The sequence below is a fragment of the Haplochromis burtoni genome, unplaced genomic scaffold, assembly GCF_018398535.1.
Source record: "Haplochromis burtoni strain Fernald_Lab_line unplaced genomic scaffold, NCSU_Asbu1 Contig_8, whole genome shotgun sequence".
Lineage (NCBI taxonomy): Eukaryota > Metazoa > Chordata > Actinopteri > Cichliformes > Cichlidae > Haplochromis > Haplochromis burtoni.
Genome location: NW_024582369.1, coordinates 3,612,356 through 3,631,331, shown reverse-complemented (window position 1 = coordinate 3,631,331; position 18,976 = coordinate 3,612,356). Strand labels below are relative to the sequence as shown.

Sequence of the window (18,976 nt, the reverse complement as noted above, 5' to 3'; positions counted from 1 at the left end):
GATAGATAGATAGATAGATAGATAGATAGATAGATAGATAGATAGATAGATAGATAGATAGATAGATAGATAGATAGATAGATAGATAGATAGATAGAGTGGGAAAAGAAGTGGACAATGAGCAATAAAACATGATGGAGGGATAGAGAAGGAGGGAAAGGGGGGTAAGGAGGAGAGACTTATCCAAACAGACCTGTGCCAGGTTATTTTTACGACTGTCCCATCAGCCATTATCTGCCTGCTTTGTTATGGTTAGAAATAAATACAGACATGGGCAATACCAAGGAGCAGTGTATTTGTGTGTGGGCGTGTGCTGGATTTTGTGTGAATGATTTTGAGTCTGTGTAGTATTGTGTAGCTTCGTGAACTTACGTCGGTCTAGCTTTCTCTGGCTCTTCTCCACGGCGGCAGCCATAGAAAAGGGAAGATAACCACAACAGTTTACTCCATTTCATGAGACGCTCTTCTGGCCATTTTGGCCTTAATGGACACAGAGCAGAACTCGCCTTTTTATCTTCTTGCTCAATAAAAATCGTAGGAGCATGAGACTCTGTTTCTAAGCTAAATAAATATCTGCGTATTGACTGAGCTGGTGAGAAGAGAGTCCGTGTGTTTGTGATAAGTGACAGAGAGGGGAATGTTCTGTGGGAAATGATTGCGAGTGACTTGTGGGAGAGAGAGGGCTTCAACATAGATACATGATATCATGATATTTGGCATCAGAGTCTCATCTGTAAGCGTTCCAAACACCTGTGTTTAAGGCGTGGAATCAAGATAAACGAGGGGTTTAAAACTTAGACATACAGAAAAATGTGTGTGTGTGTCTGCTTTTATGCACTGTGTTTGAAAGATCTAGCGTTATGTGTATTTAAAAGCCACTTATTATTCGCTGCTTATTTAAACACGCATTTCACTTTTGTGCAAATGTGAATTCTGCATGCGCAGAGACACGGCGTTTACACACACCTGCCGCCTTAGGGAAAGCCAGTGACCGTGTGTTTTCAGCGGGTGTGTATGATTTCTTACTCCATCTGGCCATGTGTGTGTGAGTGTGAGAGGAGCAGAGGTGACGGTGAGTTTGGAGCAGCAGAGAAATGATCTGCGGGGTTTATTATCTTTAATTAGCATCCAGGAGGAAAGAAATAGATAAGGGCCACCATTTAGCTGATGGATCTGCTCTTTGTTTATTCCCAAACCAAGAAAAAACACTGCTGTAAAAAAGCCCAGAAAATGGATTGAGGTGTCATCAGTACTGGTAAAGCCCAGATGCTTCAACTTATGTCTTTATTTAGGGTATTGTGGATGCATTGTCTTCAGTTATGATCACAAGAAGCTAAACCAGAGGGAAAATAATAATAATTAAAGACTGAAAAGCATTTTTTTTAATGGGAAGGTTGTATTGACTTGACTGTATGGACAGTAACTTACTAAAAACACCAACTTTAGCAAGTGAAGAAGATGGCAACTGTGTTGATGGCAACATTGCCAAAGTGCCCATAAGTAATACAGAAAGTACACCTCTGTCAATTCTTAGTTTTTATATATCAAAACATAATTTAATAAAATCATCTTGACCTTGGCAGGTCTTAATATACAACCTCAGTTTAATAACAACACATGCCATATTACACTATGTCATCATTTATTTAATAAAAACTCAGCCAAATGCAGAAGAGGTGTGTCAAAAACTAAGTACGCCACTTCTTCAGTCATTCTCTTGTAGAGCTGCTGCTGTGCCTGAGATCATTGCCCTGTTGCATTACCCAGTTTGGGTCCAGCTTCAGCTGTCAGACAGGCGACCTCACAGTTGAGTCTAGAATACTTTGGTATACAGAGGAGTTCATGGTCAAGTCAGTGACTGTAAAGTGTCCAGGTCCTGTGCTTGCAAAACAAGCCCAAACAAAAATCCACCAGTGTATTTGACAGGTTGTATGTTTGTGCTGATATGCTGGGTTTGGTTTTTGCAATGCATAGTGCTGTGCATTGAAAATTTTTTAAAAAGTTTTAGAAGTCTTGTAGTTTTTTTCAAATGTAACTTAGGAAACATAAGCTGTGCCAGATTTTTTTGGGGGGGAGAGGAGGCTTTCTCTTGGAAACCCTTCCAAACAAACTGTATTTTTTTGGTACTGTCATGAACTTTAACATGCTAATTGAGGCATGTAGAGTCTGAGATGTAGCTCTTGGGTTTTTTGCTATTCTTCTCTGAGCAATCTGACCTTTGCTGGGATTTCCACTTCTGGGAAGATTGGCATGAAAAATCTTTCTCACAGTAAAATAACAAATTATTTGGAAATGCCCTTATTGGCATGGATTGGTTCTGGCTTGAGGTTCTTCTGTTACCTGCCCACAAGTGGCCATGGGTGGGCCCTCCTCCGAGCTCCACCTGGTGGTGGAGCCTTCTCAGGTCCTGATCCTTGTCTGACACACCTGCTTTCCATCCAATCAGTGAGCAGCTTTTAAGGACCAGCTAGAGCCAAAATTCTCCACCAGATTGTTGTCGGTCAGTGAGCTTTGTTTTACTTTCTGTGCAAAGCTCTCCTCGATTTTGAAGCTGGTCTTCGTTTTCTGAGAGGGGAACTTAGGAAAGTCACCTGCCTGCACTGGTTTCCATGGTCAGCTCATTCCCCTCCTGCTGCTGCCTCTCAGGAAAACACCAAGTAAAGACCAAATACAATAGAGACATTTCAACCTCACAGTAGCTCTGGCTCCCACTGACCACTCTCTTCTCCCAACATACACAGTCACCTGAACCGAGCCCTAAGAAAAATCCCAGTCATTTCCCCAACCTCAAGTCGTTACTGCTTACTGTGACACCATTGTGTAAATTAACTTATTTGATTACACACTGTTAGTTGTTGGGTTGTGCTTTAGATTCCAAAACTTTGGCTTTTGACACTTAAAGTTTAACATTCACCAGATTGAAGGGCATCTTCATTAAGATCATTGCTGGACCTTGGCGCTATAGTTATACCAGCTGGTGCCTTTCCTAGGCTTTGGTTCTGTTAGCTGTCCCTCAGCTCCTGTGGTCCTCTGGGCTCCTCTTCCTGGCTGTCAGTGCTGTCTGGCCTTTGTTGGGTATTGTGGGCTCTGGTGAAGGCCTTTTTGCATGTTTCTAGCTGAAAACATTAGTGTCTGGTTTCGTATGGGCTTCCATCACCACCACTGTATCTGTTGGTGTTTGGGCTCTTGTTAGTCATGTGGTCTTGATGTCGGGGTTTTCTCACCGCATGAACCAGCATACTGCCTTTACATAATTTCCCTTTTTTTTTAGTTGCTTGAGTACTGTATTTGGCTTCTGTATTTCACTGTGGTGGATTTTGCCCTTTTGCATAGTAGATGGTGCTTGGGCGGTGTTGGTGAGGACTTTGAGCACATGTCTACACGCATGACTGGACGGGGACTTTCCTGAAGCACCCTGAAGAAATAAAAAAAAAAAAAGGATCACTGCTGATGTCTTTCCTCCTTCACATTGTATTAACACACACTTGACTGCTGCAGACCAGCAAACTGCCTAATCTTCAGTGTTAATCGAAATGCTCACACTTACTGATGATCAGCTGATGAATTTCATTTGACTATCAGCACCTGGCTGCTACTTACCGTCTTTATTTCTATGGTAAGGGTGTCACAGTGCGTTGCGCTGGTGTGTTAGTTAGAGCAGGGCCCAAGAGCAGACATAGGCAAGGAGACATGACACACATTAACCCAATGACAGGACAGGGGAAGTGAAACTAAATGCAATGAACAAAGAACAGAGGACTCTTTCAAAATAAAACAGGAAACATGATGAGACAGACCAAACAACATGGGCTTGACAACATGAGACGTGGAACATAAAGGGCAAATGAGACTAAGATCCAGGGGAAGGGGAAATGAGGAGATCCAATAAACAGAACTAAGGCTGAACAACTTAGGGGTTTAAGAGAGCTAGATGAGCTTAACCCAAACAATAAATGACAAAAAACAAAGACTCAAGTTCTAACTAATAATGCAAAAACAAGAACTTAACATTTCCCCATACTAAAAACAGAAATACACAATATATAATGAACTCAAAATGCTGGGTCACAGACCCAGCCATGACAAAGGGTGTATTTAGACTTTGTTAAACTAATATTAACACAGTGTCATATGCCGTGTTTCATTGTTCATCTGAGGTAGTATTAACCTCATTTCAAGGAACGCTTCCTTGTCCACTGATTCATGTGAAGCCTCTGACCCGTACAGACTCACCCACACACTTCTCACCTCTTAAGATGCAGACTTCTGCTATCAAATAAATAAGCTAGAAAGTAAATATGCATTAAACAGCTGGACTACAGCTGACACACTGCGGTGACGGAGACCATTTGCCTATACTTGTGTGTGTGCGTTTGAAAAAGAGTGCTTCATAAGCAATAACACTTCTCTGGAATATTAGCAGCAGGAGAGAAAATTAAGATTTGTTTAACATTTCAATAGTTTTTCACAGAAGGGGAAAGCATGAAATCATCGCAATAGTTAATAAATCACACACAAAGAAAGGTTACAATCTTGAAAATAACATCTTATCAACGAGGGGAAAAGGAGAAAAGGGAGTATAACTAAAATCCCAGCTTTCTCCACTTCCAGGCAGCAAGTCAAAATGTTAAGAAAGAAAAATGAAACAGCAACTTAACGTACTAGGAGAATAAACAGCAAAGTCACTGCTTTGACATGATAACATGCATGACAACCTAAAAGGTCTAGAAGGGCAGCATCCCACCCTTTGTATTCAGATGGCCTGCGATTGGCTGGTCAAGAGGTCACATATAGCAGAAGAAGCCAGTCACAGGCAGGAATTGAAATGGGAGCAATTACAAATGCTTTATCTCTCCAGTTTATCAAATTGTAGCACCACAGGTAATAAAATATGTCATGACAAAGAATGATTAAGATTGTGTTTTTTGTAATTGTTCTTTGAACAGCACAATCTTCACCCGACTCTCCTGATCGCACAGACATGACAAAATCTCAAAATCAGTGATCACTTAGAAGCAATCGGCTTCTAGGGAATCGTAGTTAACATTTCCCTCCAACACATTTCATCTACAGAAGCTTGGACGTTTAGCTTTTTATAAAGGAACCAGATATTTTGCAACACAGTTGTTAATCCCTTGGACTGATTTAAATAGGAGAGCTGCTTCAGCTCTGAGTCATCTAACATTTTCCATGGGAAAAAAGATCCTCACAGTTTACAAATCTATAGCACGAGGGATCTGAAATCACTAACTAGGTTTCTGTTTATTCTTTATCTCTAACATTCCTGCCACTCAAGAGGTGTCATATGTGATGTAGATATGTAAAACATTTCTTTTTTTTCAAACACATTCCCATAACCCCATTCATTTCCTGTAATTTTTCAACACTGACTGTTCTGTCAGTTTCCAAGAAAGTGGCTATAAATCTCATTTTTGGTTACATTTACACTTTCGTTCATGAATGTGGCTTGCCAGCATCTTTATTTATTTTTTTAATTTATCTTAATTTTTATGTAAATAAAACCTGTCATAATTTTGGATGGAAAACAGAAGGTGTACATTATCCTACGTTACACCTTGCTAGGTTGTCGGAGCCTCTGTTGTGTTTACAAATGCAATAATTATTCATAGCACAGATTCAACAAGATGTTAAGAGATTTTGTTCCACAATGAAATGATAGCATCACACAGCTGCTGTGGAATTGTGAGCTACGCATCCATTATCTCTTGTTCTACGGCATCCTAAAGGTGCTCTATTGGGAACTGTCGAGGGCACTCAAATACAATGAATTCATTATCATGTTCAAGAAACCAGTTTGAGATAATCTCTGCTTTGTTACTAAGGGGCCCAAAGTATGCCAGGAAATTATCCCCCCGCAGCATTACAGCACCAGCAGCAGACTGAAGTGTTGATACAAGGCAGGATGGATCCATTTTTCATGTTCTTTACGCCAATTTCTGACCCTTCAATCTAAATTCTGTAGCAGAAACTGAGACTTGTCGGACCAGCCAACATTTTTTTTCAGTCGACTATTGTCCAATGTTGGTTAGCCAGTGCAAACCTAAGCTTCAGTTTCCTGTTCTTAGCTCACAGAAGTGCCACGCGGTGTGGTCTACTGCTGCTTTAGCCCATCTGCCTCAAGGTTTAAAGCATTGTGCATTTCAGAGATGCTCTTCTGCATATCTTAGTTGCACCGAGTAGTTATTTGTCTTACTGTTGCCTTCCTATCAGCTTGAAGCAGTCTGGCTATTCTCCTCTGACCTTTAGAATCAGTAAAGGCATTTTTCACCCAGAGAACTGCCGCTCACTTGATATTTTCTCTTTTTCAAACCATTCTCTAAAAACCCCAGAGATGATTGTGTGTGAAAATACCAGTAGATCAGCAGTTTGTGAAATATTCAGAGCAGCCTATCTGGCACCAAACCTTTCTTCACCATTCTGACACTCAGTTTGAACTTCAGCAGGTTGTCTTGACCATGTTTACATGCCTAAATGCACTCATTTGCTTACATATGATTAGCTGTTTAGATAATTACATTAATCAGCAGTCAAAATTCTTTATCTGAAGTTCAGGAGCGGGACATAGCTCACACGTTTCCCTTCCAGTTTTCGTGACTACATGTCGTCTTCCTGCACTTTTCACTGTTTGCTCTCATTTTCGTGTCCCATCTGCCCTTCCATTTTTCTCAATTCTCACACCTCTCATTAGTAATTGTGGATCTGATCAACCAAGGAGATTCCCTTCCTCAAACTGCAGACTGAGGCCTAAGTCTATCCTTTTTTTCTATGCTTTTTCCAGGTGCCATTCACTCTCAAGAAGAGAATGGCACCTGAATTGTCAAGTCCAACTGCTAGTGAACAAGGCAGAAAGTGTATTATATTTATCATATTTATTACAGTTAAAGTTATGAAGTGCTAACAGCCCAATGCTTTAGTCTGTTTAACAACTTTTTTTTAGATTTATTTTCATGCTGAACTTTTACACAACATGCTGCGACAGTTTCATCAGAGAAATATGCAGGAACACACTGAGCATTAGGTGTGATCATCCAATAATTCGAAACCACAGAGATCAGCACACATCTGTTTGTGATTAAAGGTACGGAGCTGTTGTGTCTGTCCTCTGCTTCTAAGTGGGATTGTCTGTGAGCTGCACCGGAGCTTGGGTCACATTCACAAGTACACAAACAAACACGTGCGTGCACTAATGAGCTTACACACACTCTTGTCTGCTTCCTGCCCGGGGACTTGGGGTTCAGAGGTTGTCAGGGGTCTCTCGAGATTTGATCTGAGCTCTGTGTGTGTGTGTGTGTGTGTGTGTGTGTGTGTGTGTGTGTGTGTGTGTGTGTGTGTGTGTGTGTGTGTGTGCACACGAGTATGTGTCAGGGCCATGCTTATCACATCTCACATTTCGCCTCTTAATCATCTCCAGTTAGCCTCCGGTAGCATTATGTCTGTGTCCCGTGGGACAATTAATAGACACACTCGCACAAAAACTGATTAGGGTGAAATGAAGTGTGAGAAGGTGCTGCTGAGGTTTGTTCATTTTAACACAAATACACAGACAGATGCCATCCAGACTGCGATATTACAAATGACTGGATAAAACACAGACCGGCAGATTTTGTAATTTTTTTTACTTTTCTTTCCATTTTTCCCCTTTTCGAATCCAATTTTTCTGTCATGACCACAACTGATGGCTTTTCATGTTTATATTACAAGAGTGCATGAGATTTGTTGATGTTAATTTAATGCCTTGCTTTATGCTGGTGTACAAGAGTTTGTGCAAGAGGGTGCGCGTCAGAGATTCTTCATATAAGTCAGATGTGCAATGTTTGTACAAGTTCCCTCGTTGTCCATCTGATTCACCCCTATAGGGATGTATCAGCAGCAGATGTGGATACGGTGGGGATGACAGTTCCTCATGGGTTCTGGAGGGAGATTAGACTGGAAGGAAGCAGTCAGGGAGGATAGGGATATGTGTAATGTCTTTGCCCAGGAAGACAGAAGTTTTCCTGCAACTGGGGCAGTCAACACATCCCTGGCTATCAGCAGCTCTGGATGGTTTATCCGGCGATATCGGCAGGTTATGTGGGTGTATCTCACTCAAGCCTGGAGTTTGTTCATGCAGACAAGAGCGGGCTGACACCATCCCCCCCCCCCACCCTGCCCTCCACCGAGTGCAGAGAAATACATATATATGAAAAAACACGCACAGCATTCATGAAGAAGTTTGGGCATGTTTTGCCTGATTGTGTGGCCTCTTCAGGGACTGCTCCTATCTCTCTTCCTGGGGTCTGATAGTACTCAGTCTCCCTTTGCACCACGAGCTCCAGCAATCGCCAGTGAATGCCACAAAAAGTGTGTCTGTGTGTGTGTGAATCAGTGGTCTGTGCAACTATGATCTAACCAGGCTGCCTAGACAGAAGAGATATGATGGTGAGATCATTTGCAAGAGTAAGAAAAAAAAGAGATGAAGCTTTCAGAATAAAGACCAATAAGATAAAAATGCATCTGCATCTGCAGCATCCGCAAGGAGGTATGTTGATAATAAATAAAACACACATACTCAGTGAAAAGATTTCTCCCCCTTTGTAACAACCCAGGAATTTGTTCACATTATTTAAAAATGCTACAAAAACTTCTACAGATACACACCTGTCGCTTCCCCCTGAGTAATGAGGAGGAAGGAGATCAAAGCACAAAAATCTGATCCAGCCAATAAGAGCGCACCACTGTTTATCATCCCTCTCCTTCATCACCCTTTGTGTTAACAACAGCCTGACTAATCAGGTGTGAATAATACCAGCGACGGCCCAGCTTTGCACTTAATTAGGTGTGTGTAATGATATTTCTGACATTACATCTCTTTTTATTCAGAGATCAGTGGGAGATTAGACTGGCACGGCTCTATACAAAGAGTTTGTTTTGAATAAGCCGCACTTTTGGAACACACGAACGCCGATCATCACAAAATTCTTCCATTGAATCTCAAATATCGTTGCTTTGTTTTAAACTTTGCAGTACCAGACACATTTCATATAGATAAATAATAAAAGATTAGTTTCATGCCTTTAAGTATTGGTATTATTGGACCAGTTGTGAATTGTTTTGGGGGTTTTTGCCTCACACAAATCTAGTAGAATTTCTTCTTTACTAATTAAAGAAAAATAAACGTACTCTTAATTTGCTCTTATGAAGAACACAGGGAACATGAAATCATGAGGACATATATCATTAGTTGTAGAATGTAGAATGAGAAGATGCACAAAAGGAACATCATAAAAACACAAAGTGTGTAATTATACAAAACACCAACAGCAACATATAAGCATATCTAAAAGCAAACAAAAAAAAAAACACACAGAAATACTAAAAGAGTGTCAAAGTGCTAATTAAAATCCAAGTATGTGTCTGCACATTGTTCTGTTCTACTAGTCTAAAACCACTGGAACTGAGCACTGGAGGCTGGAGCGAATACCGGCATAAGACTGTTCATTGTCACACTCAAACACTCCTGAGTCTTCTTTCTGTTAGCAAAGACTTGCATTTGGTATTTGTTTGTTTAGACTTTCTTTCTGAACTCATACCTGCTCTGTATGAGCTCAAATTCTTTCAATTTCATGACCTTCATAGCTGGCAGACCTGCTTTTCTGTTACACTGTTTGGTAATGAGCACCCAGAATCTACAGTCCATGGTTGAATGAGTTTGTTTGTAAACTATCAATATGATATGATTGCTTTTTCTGACGATGCTTTGCCTTATATCTTCAGTCATCTAAAAAAAAAAAAATCCCATTAATTATAATTATTAGTGTGGCTTATGAGGTAACGTACCACAACATCCTTTATATATAAAGGACATATATACAGTTATGTCTAAAAAAAAGTTATGCTAGTCCTGTGATAAACGAAACACTCTCTATGATTTAATATCTTCGTCATCAACCTTTAGCTGTAATAATTTAAAGTGTATTTTTCTTTATAATTTACCAGTCTCTCACATTGTTGTGGAAGAATTTTTGCCTTCTTTAGAACTTGCTTCAGTTTCTCAAGGCTTGTTGGCATTAATTTATGGAACATTAACAAATGCCTGAATGCTCCAGACCAGACTGATTTTAAAACATTACTCACACATGCTGATCAGATATTGGCTCTTTTCCACAGCTTGTCTTTTATCCTGCTTTACTTGCATCACTCCAACAAGCTGCTCGAGGGTTCTTCCCTTTTAATGAGAGTTTTTCCTTCCCACTGTCACCAAGTTTTTGCTCACAGCAGGTCATTTGATTGTTGGGGTTTTCTCTGTTCTATTGTAACGTCTTTACCTCACAATATAAAGCTCTGAGATGACTGGTGTTGTGATTTGGCGCTATATAAATCAAATCAAATCAAATCAAATTAATCATTAATTTGATTAGCAGCAGCTGGATGTTACGTGCCCTCTTTATTCCTGTGGAAGCAGTCAAGGTGTACTTAGTCCTGTGAAAACTTTCTTTTTCCAACTGTACTTATCGGCTTTACTTGTGTTATCCATATTCAAGCTGCGCTATAGAATTAAGGCTGAGTACTACTTTGTGGGGGAAAAAGGGTATTGGTTTTTGATCTGCATCTTGACTTGATCTTGGCTGCATCTTGACTTTATTTGTTTTGACTAAACTGAACTTACCAGACCTGAAACAGCAGCAGTGAGTGGAGTCAGGCGTGAGCACAGACAGAGATGGAGGCAAATCTTGGTAAAAGAGATGAAGAAGTAGGAAGGGGAACAAATGGCTTCTGTGGTGCATTGGGGTCTGCAATCTCTGCCCTGTTAGAAGATCAAACCACATAGCCTTTTACCCTGCACACACACTCATCTAAACTGTACCACTGTGTGAGACAGAAAACCGAACAGGACTTTTCTCCTTCTCTGTGTTTATAAACTGTAACCTCAATCACAGTGACAGAGACCAGACGTCTGAAGCCCAGCATGGTCCCATTCTGTAATATACTGCCCAGTGCACCGTCAGAGTGTGCATACATACACACACACACACAGACAGACTGGGGTGCAAGTCATAGTCATAGGTTTCAGCAGAGGTTAGTAAAGTGTAAGCTGTAGTAGAAAACATGCAAACACACTCGAACTGCAGCTGCATCATGTCTCACTTATTTCCGGCACGCTGCTCTCGGCACCCAGGCCAGCTGAAGTTAAAGATGCAACATTTTTATTAACTATGTGTAGATGTTTCCAGGGTAGAGAAATCACTCTGTTTCCCATTTCACTTACAGCCTGTGAAACAGTCCCTATGCAAAATTGTGATTTTCTTTGAACTCTGCAGCTTCTTACTCACATCTGTTTGTGCTTCTATCAAAAGGTTTTTTTTGTTATCGACCTCCGTCTGTCCAACTCTAACACGACTTGTTCTTTTATCCTTAACCTGCTGCACGCAACGCAACTTTCAAGACAGGAACACGATATTGTCCAAAATCACCAGATTGAATTAAATTTTGCTTTAAATCCACAAGTTTGTTTCAGGTACTTTTGTTTTTTAAACTCACCTATTTCAGCTATCTCAAGGCTGAAAGATTTTATTATTTTACATATAATATGTTAACAAATGATGCTGTACTCACACTGGATATGTCCATCATCAGTCACAAGATTCAGGTGCTATCCTTAACCTTTAAGCATCCAGCGGGTCTCACATGACCTCTGTCTAGGGATAGGACTACAGTTAGAGTTAGGGTTGGGTTTCCTTTTAACCACATACTCAACTTTTCAGAAACCAGAAGATCTTTCCTTGTAAGTAAAGTCTCATATAATAATTTTTGCTGGTAAACGAATTTCCATTTGCATTTTCAGTGAGTGTCTGAATAGTTAAAATAAGACAAAATTTGGAATGGCCTAGTTAATGCCGGACTTAAATCTTATTGAGATGCTTTGTTATGACTTTACAGCAATTCATGCTCAAAAACCCTCTGAATTAAAACAACTCTCAAAGAATGCGTCAAAATTCCTGCACAGTGATGCTAAAGACTCATTGCCAGTTATCCCAGTTTGTTTGCAGTTCTTGCTGCCAAAGGGCGGCACAACCAGTTATTAGGTTTAGGGGAAAATCACTATTTCAAATAGGGCCAGGTAGGTTTGTACAGGGGTTTTTTTTTCTTAGTGAATGAAATCTTAATTTTAAAAAATGCACTCTGTATTTATTAAATTTCCTATATCCAATATTAAAATTTGTTTGATGATCTGAAACATTTAAGTGTAACAAATATGCGAAGAAATCTGGATGCGGACAAATACTTTTTCACTGCACTTTAACACGGATAAAGTGGACAATGATTTATTTTTAACTTCACTGATTCCACAATTCTCCAAGATATCGCTCATTTTCTTCATATCCATTTCCATTTGTTTGTGAAGCCATTTACCACAGATGCACACACTTGTACAGATAAGTGTACTTGCATACCAGAGACCATTACAGTCCAGCTCCCTCACACTGTAAGGACAAGACTTCCAGGTCATTAACCTACACTGTGACAGAATATCAGTCTTATTCTAGAAAATCACTGTTTTCCTTCCCCCGGATGTTCCTGTCACTGATTATCAAAGGATTGCAGTCTTGTCTTGTTGAAATATAATATGATATTTCCACTCCCATAAGCATGTTCATAATTCTCTCTTATTGCTCAGTTTGTCCACAACATCCTTTTGCCCTGCTTTCTCCTCTCCCCGCTGTATCTTTGCACTCTCTGCAACCTCTCATTTAATTATTTTTCTTTGATTTTCTTTTTTAGGAACGCTTGAACTGAGGTGCATATGCATGTGTGTGGTGTGTGTGTGTTTTGTGGGAGTATAGCTGTGATAAGGGACAGGGAACTGGTGTGCTAAGACTTAGATGGATGATGTTTTTCTCGCCCTAAGCCTCACTCCAGAGTTATAGTTTCTCCCCTTACAGCTATATCAACCAGCTAGTTTCATTTTTTTTTAAATTCAGCCCCTTTGAGTCACAAAAACATGAGCATGGACTGTAAACACAACAGTGTTTTTGCTTTATTCCACGATTCCTTTCGATTTCATTTGTCAATTGTTTTGCAGCAACATACCGTCCCTTAAGGTTTTTTGCCTTTTTAAGGAAACACACACAAGGTTTGAAACCTCAGTAAAGAAATCAAAAGAGATACATGTTTTAGTGAAACTAAAGCCACACTTATTCATCTTTGCTCTGTAAAAAAAAACTGAAATGAGGTGAAAAAAATAATCTCTATTGTCATTGCTCACTGATAACTTCATGTCACTGCATAGACGCTAATCAAGCAATAATGACATCAGACTCTTTTTCAGTAAACGATAAATTTGTCTGATGCCGTGAAATACTGATAACGTCAGGTTAATCCTATAGCTTGCAGTGCATTTTCCTCTAAACCATCTGTCTTGACTTTGTGCCAGACAAAATGACACTGAAATAAAACCTATTTCATCATGTTTGATTAACACTTGCAGCAGTGTTAGATAAACTGCTGCCTCAAGGGGGGGAAGCACAATGTCATGGTGCACGAACATATCTTTACATGCACACCATGAATAAAACTTGTGCTTTCCAGAGGCAACTTCTATGACAAAAAGTGTAGACATCATAGTATATGAACATGATGGCTTGTGTAGTCTCTCAATGAGGGTTCAGTTACGTATGGGTGGGGTAGCACAGTGGTGTGGAAGGCCGTGAGACTCTGAAACAGCTTCTTCTTCACTCACCTCCATGTGTTTATAAACCACTTTGAATTCAGTCATTAACTATTATTAATCTCTGGCTCTCTTCAACAGTGTGTCTCTTCCTGTGTTTCTCCCCTCACCCTCATCTGGTGACAGCAGATGGCTGCACCTTCCTGTTAAAAAGGAGTTTTTCCTTCCCACTGTCACCAAGTGCTCAGCATATTGTGCAGTTATACTTTGCCCTGTAAAAACAAAGACAGGGATATCATGGATTTTCATTTCCACCTACATATTCTGTTAATTAAGTCAAAACACTGATTGTCTTGGTCATTGCATTTTCTTCTGTTTCTTTTTTATAATTTTCAAATGACATTTTTAGCATTTGCTGTTTTTTTTTTTAACACACTGTTGTCTTAAACATGTAACAGAGGTGTTCTTGTGCATGAGGAGAGAGAGAGACAGATGATAATGACACACAGGATCAGATGTCCCCCTCGGTGGCCCTGGGAACAACATCTGGAACCCGTCCCTGCCTGGTGACATCACACAACCAGCCTAACCTTTGGCCCCAAACCGGCTAATTAGCAGCATGTCCCTCCATAAGTGCCTGGGTCCCCACTTTTTTTTTCTCTTTCCATCTTTCTCACTGCCCCCTCTCCACCTGTTGCCTCATGTCACTGTGAGTATGAGTGAGGCTCTGAGAGGGCAAAATGCTCACTGAAAGGCTCTCCTAAACACTTACAGGACCTTTATTTGTTATTATTATTAAGAAGAACGGAATGCCCACTCACCACATGGGGTTTCTCTGCCTTATAGGTCATATGTGAATTTAAGTAAGAGTACAAATTATATTTATGACAGTGTTACATCAGGGCCTGTGTTTTATCGACACACGGGACAGAGAAAAAAAGGTTTTCGTGAGCTATTTTTGTTCGACTCCCTTTCCCTCTCTCTCGCACTCTGTTTCTCTCTGGTGGATCCATGTATCTCAGAGGTGATCATCAATCTAACAGACTCTATTATTACTTTTCAACTAAGTGCTTTGATTTCCAGCCCACCCAGAAGATTAAACCCCCTTCTTACTCTCTTCCCTCTCCCTCCTTTCCCCCCACTTATCTTTTTTTTCTTTGCTCTACTTTCTTACTCATTTCCTTACATCTGCCCTGTATTTCTTCCCAAAAAGCTTTGTTCTTCCTCTATCCTTTTTACGGCTTTTCCACTTGAAGAAGTGCAGCCCAGCCAAAATGGAAGGATTTTACTGTGTGTTTCTTATTGATAAATTAGATAATACCCGTTTGGATGCACTGTGACACCAGAAGCTATGGGGCTAAAGGTCAGCTCTCAGGAGACACACCTGTTTTCCTTGCACACTTCAGCTGTGTAGCCAACGGATCTGCTCACACAAACACAAACCCACAAACACAATCCCGCATCCCAGGAGGAAAGACCTGAAGCTTCATGCAAACTCGTCATATTTCAGTGTAATGATGAACAGTTTAAACAAAAAAAGCAAGTGAACAGGAAGCATGGGATTATCAGTAATGTACCCCACCGGAGCTCCAGAGACCTCTGTTGTTTGGACTTGGGCCTGAGTGGGCCAGTGCATGGAGCATCAGTGTGGAATGATGTGGAAGGCCAAACAGGGGATTGTGGGTGCCAGGTATCTATTACATCAGAGGGGACTGAGGCGCCAGTTTGCCATTTGAGACGTGACACCACTCCAAAAACCCCACACCCACTGTCCTTGCACTTTATTCTGTTAACTGGCAAGATGCGCTGAAAGTTTTGTGGACACTGTGAGCGGAACTGGCTAAACTGTGATCCTTTTGGAGCTGGATTGCAATTATTTTGCACAAATCTAATTTCCTAATTCATTATTCAATGAAATAAAAAATAAAAAGACTACCTTTTCTTGTAATTAAGAGACAACATATTACTACACAGATTACATTTGTATTTTGCTAATGGTTAGTTCATTTCCAGTTTCTAAGAATGCACGTCTTTATTCATGTTGCAACTAATGCGTTAAAAAATATTTTTTATTAATCACTTTATTGTGAACCCTACTTCAGGCTGCATAGTTTAAGGAGTGCAGTTGTGTGCTATGATCACTGTAACTACATAATTTGGAGGTCTCAAGCAAGACAAAGGTTAACTTAAAATACAGTAGATGTACAGAACTGATTGGTGGGCCATGCATGTAGTTGCCAATGTAATTTTTCAGTAATTATGACAAAAGGTTCAAGAAAGAAAGAAAGAAATTCTATGTATAAATGCACCTGTCTCTCTTTTTTTATGAGGAAATCACATGTTCCGGTTGAACAGTAATTAAAATAAAACACATGTCCTACATCTTGGGCTCATCCAGGGTCCCTTGGGATCCTCGAAACCTTTGGGGAGCCAGCAAGAAAGATCAGTACCGCTGTCTCCTCCCTGCATGTGGTAACGCCCTCTCTGGTCACAAAGATAAAAAAGTCTGTTCCTTTCTGCACAGTTAGTTGTTCATGAACATCCAGCGCACATCCTGTTCAATCGTGTCCAGCCGAAGAATTCTGCTCCCATGTTTTGAGCCCGCTTCAGTGGGAATACGGTACTAATATGTCCACCGGGTCTCTCAGCGATGTCGACGACGAGCTCCTGGACGGCATCCTGAAGTTTGGTTCCTCCGGTAAAGATTCCAACGAGAGCACGGAGGAGAGCTCAAACTGCGAGGGCTCATGCGCAAACGAGGAACGGAGAGAAACGCCCGGCAAAAAACGGAAGACAACGTCCAGGAAAACGGCGCCCAAGGGTGTGGCACAACAGGAGGGCAAGCAGGTGCAGAGGAACGCGGCCAACGCCCGGGAAAGAGCCAGGATGAGAGTCCTGTCCAAAGCCTTCTCCCGGCTTAAGACCTCCTTACCCTGGGTACCACCGGATACCAAGCTCTCCAAACTGGACACACTGCGCCTGGCGTCTAGCTACATAGCGCACCTCCGACAGATACTGGCCAACGACAAATACGAAAATGGATATATCCACCCTGTTAACCTGGTGAGAATGGGCTTAAGGGGCTTGTACCTTTTTGCTCCCCAAATTTCCACACTTCCAATTTGGAGTTTTAATATAATAATGTAGTGAAATACCTGAATCACTTTTAATCAAAATCCAATGTTGTTTCATTATTTTAACGTGGCCTGCAAAGGCCAAATTATAGACCTCAATTACTCAGTAAAGTGACAAAGGAGGGCGATCGCTCAACTAGGCAGGTGCACGAGGGAGGTAAAAAACAAACAAGCAAACAGCCAGCCTCGTGCAAGCGTAATAAATACCCGACAGTTTACAATCCCTGTAGGCTGCAGACCAAGAAGTGCAATTGGAAATAATTTCATCGTTAGGCCGTCAGTGCCGGCAGGGATTCGTTGGGGAGACAGGTGAAATTAATGTTGCAATGATGTAATTTTTTTAAAATAACTTTTCGGAGCAAATTGAGAAAAAAACGGATTGCAATTCAAAATGATTTATCAAACGCTAGAACTGAACTTAATTAAATATGAATATTGGAGCCAGAAAACGTTAAATGTTCCACGTTAAAGCTTTATATTGTGGCCTTTGTGACTAAAATGTTTGTTTTACTAACACCCGAGAGCACTAAGTGAGAGTGTTTGCTCCAAATGAATGATGTTTTTATTATGTTTACCTAGTGGTTTAAGGTGATTCCACGCATACTGGCTTTGAATTTAGGTTTGATTTAGTCTAAACTCTTTGACAGTGCACGCTCTAACTGGTTGCGTTTTCCTCCGCAGACGTGGCCTTTCATGGTTGCAGGTAAACCGGAGAACGATTTGAAGGAGATGCTGAACTCAACGAGGTTGTGCGGAACTACGGCGTCTTGATGCAGCTCAGTGGCAGCAGCTCTTTGCCTTTTTAAAGGAACAATGAAAAAAAAATCCTATAGTGACTGAAATGCAAGTCTCATCTCTGCAGACTTTGAGTGGGAATAACGGGAGGGCATCCCACTCTCCTTCGTTCCCGTAAAGAAAAAAAAATCGTTTATTTAAATGCATTGTGATCTTTTATCTTTGCTGGTTCAAAGATAAACTTTGTACTTTAAATAGCTTTTTTTCGTTTTCTTTTTCTTTCTTCTTTTTTTTTTTTCCTTTTTTTCCAACAAACAGTAATAATCTGCAGATGCGTTTTTACTGATGCAGGCCTGTGTTTTGCGATTGTCTTATGATGGATGGATGATTTGATGGATGGCTGGATAAGGCACATGAAACCTGCTCAAATTGTTGTACAGATTACATGAAGTATATGAAATATATTTGTACCACTTTTACACTCTGTGTAATCAGTCCTTATTATTTTTTTCTTGTGTGGGCCAATAGTTTGACCTGGCAACCCGCCTTATCGCTCCATCCCTTCAGAATAGCAGACCCTGCCCACCAACAAAGCGTAGGTACAGATAGCCCGAGTCTCCCTCTGTTGTGTCTGAAAGATAACAGTGGACAAAGCTGTCGTTACATAAACAAACGTTTGCCTTGGTAGATTATGTGGGCGTTATAAAGGAGTTACTCTTCTTGTGGCGTAAACAGGCCAAATAGGCCAAATCACGTTTATCTCGTTGCTAACTTTGCTGATAGGGTAAATGCAAGAAAGGTAAATAAACCGGGTGCCAGTTTGAGAAGTATCATTGTTGTCACTGACTTTTACTTTTTTTTAAATTATTTTAACCTAACTGTCAGGGCTGTTTAATAACAGTTTATTATCTTATTTATGAAGCTACACCGCTAAAATATGAGCAGCCATCGTCGTTTTTCGTTAGCTTAATTGCATTTTGCCTTATCAACTCACGCGCATGCGGTGATTGGATTGACTAATTAGCATTCGGCCAATCAGAAGGGAGTCGCTGGAGGTCAGCGGACGCTGGAGTTTTTTTTTTTTTTTTTTTTAGACGTAGAAAACCTGCTTTAATCCCGCCCAGACCAGTTGTTTTAATTTGCTCGGGTTATGACCGCTGTGTTTACATCACGTCGACAGTTATTTATGCGCTCTGACACAAGGCCTCTCCCCCTTTGTCTCTCTCACTTTTCTCACTGCGGTTTATTGGGAATGAAAAAAAAGAGAGCGCAAAAAAGGGAGAAAGCACTAGTTTTCACTTACTCCTTAAAAACAACTAACTAAACACCTAGGCTATAACCTATATGACCTCTGGAGGTCAAGTACTCTTTCAAGTCAGAAAAAATAACACGTAGTTTTCATACTTTTAGAAATGTAGAGAATTTTTAGGCAACTTTTTTT

General features: G+C 40.6%; 1 protein-coding gene across 1 annotated transcript; it reads left to right on the top strand.

Annotated features, from left to right (window-relative positions):
• The first annotated feature begins 16,183 nt into the window (after positions 1-16,183).
• Positions 16,184-18,963, top strand: tcf21 (transcription factor 21). The gene is made up of 2 exons (XM_005914355.2): positions 16,184-16,729; positions 17,482-18,963. The coding sequence occupies exons 1-2, from the start codon at positions 16,295-16,297 to the stop codon at positions 17,569-17,571; spliced, it is 525 nt and encodes a 174-aa protein (XP_005914417.1). The 5' UTR covers positions 16,184-16,294; the 3' UTR covers positions 17,572-18,963.
• The last annotated feature ends 13 nt before the right edge of the window (positions 18,964-18,976 follow it).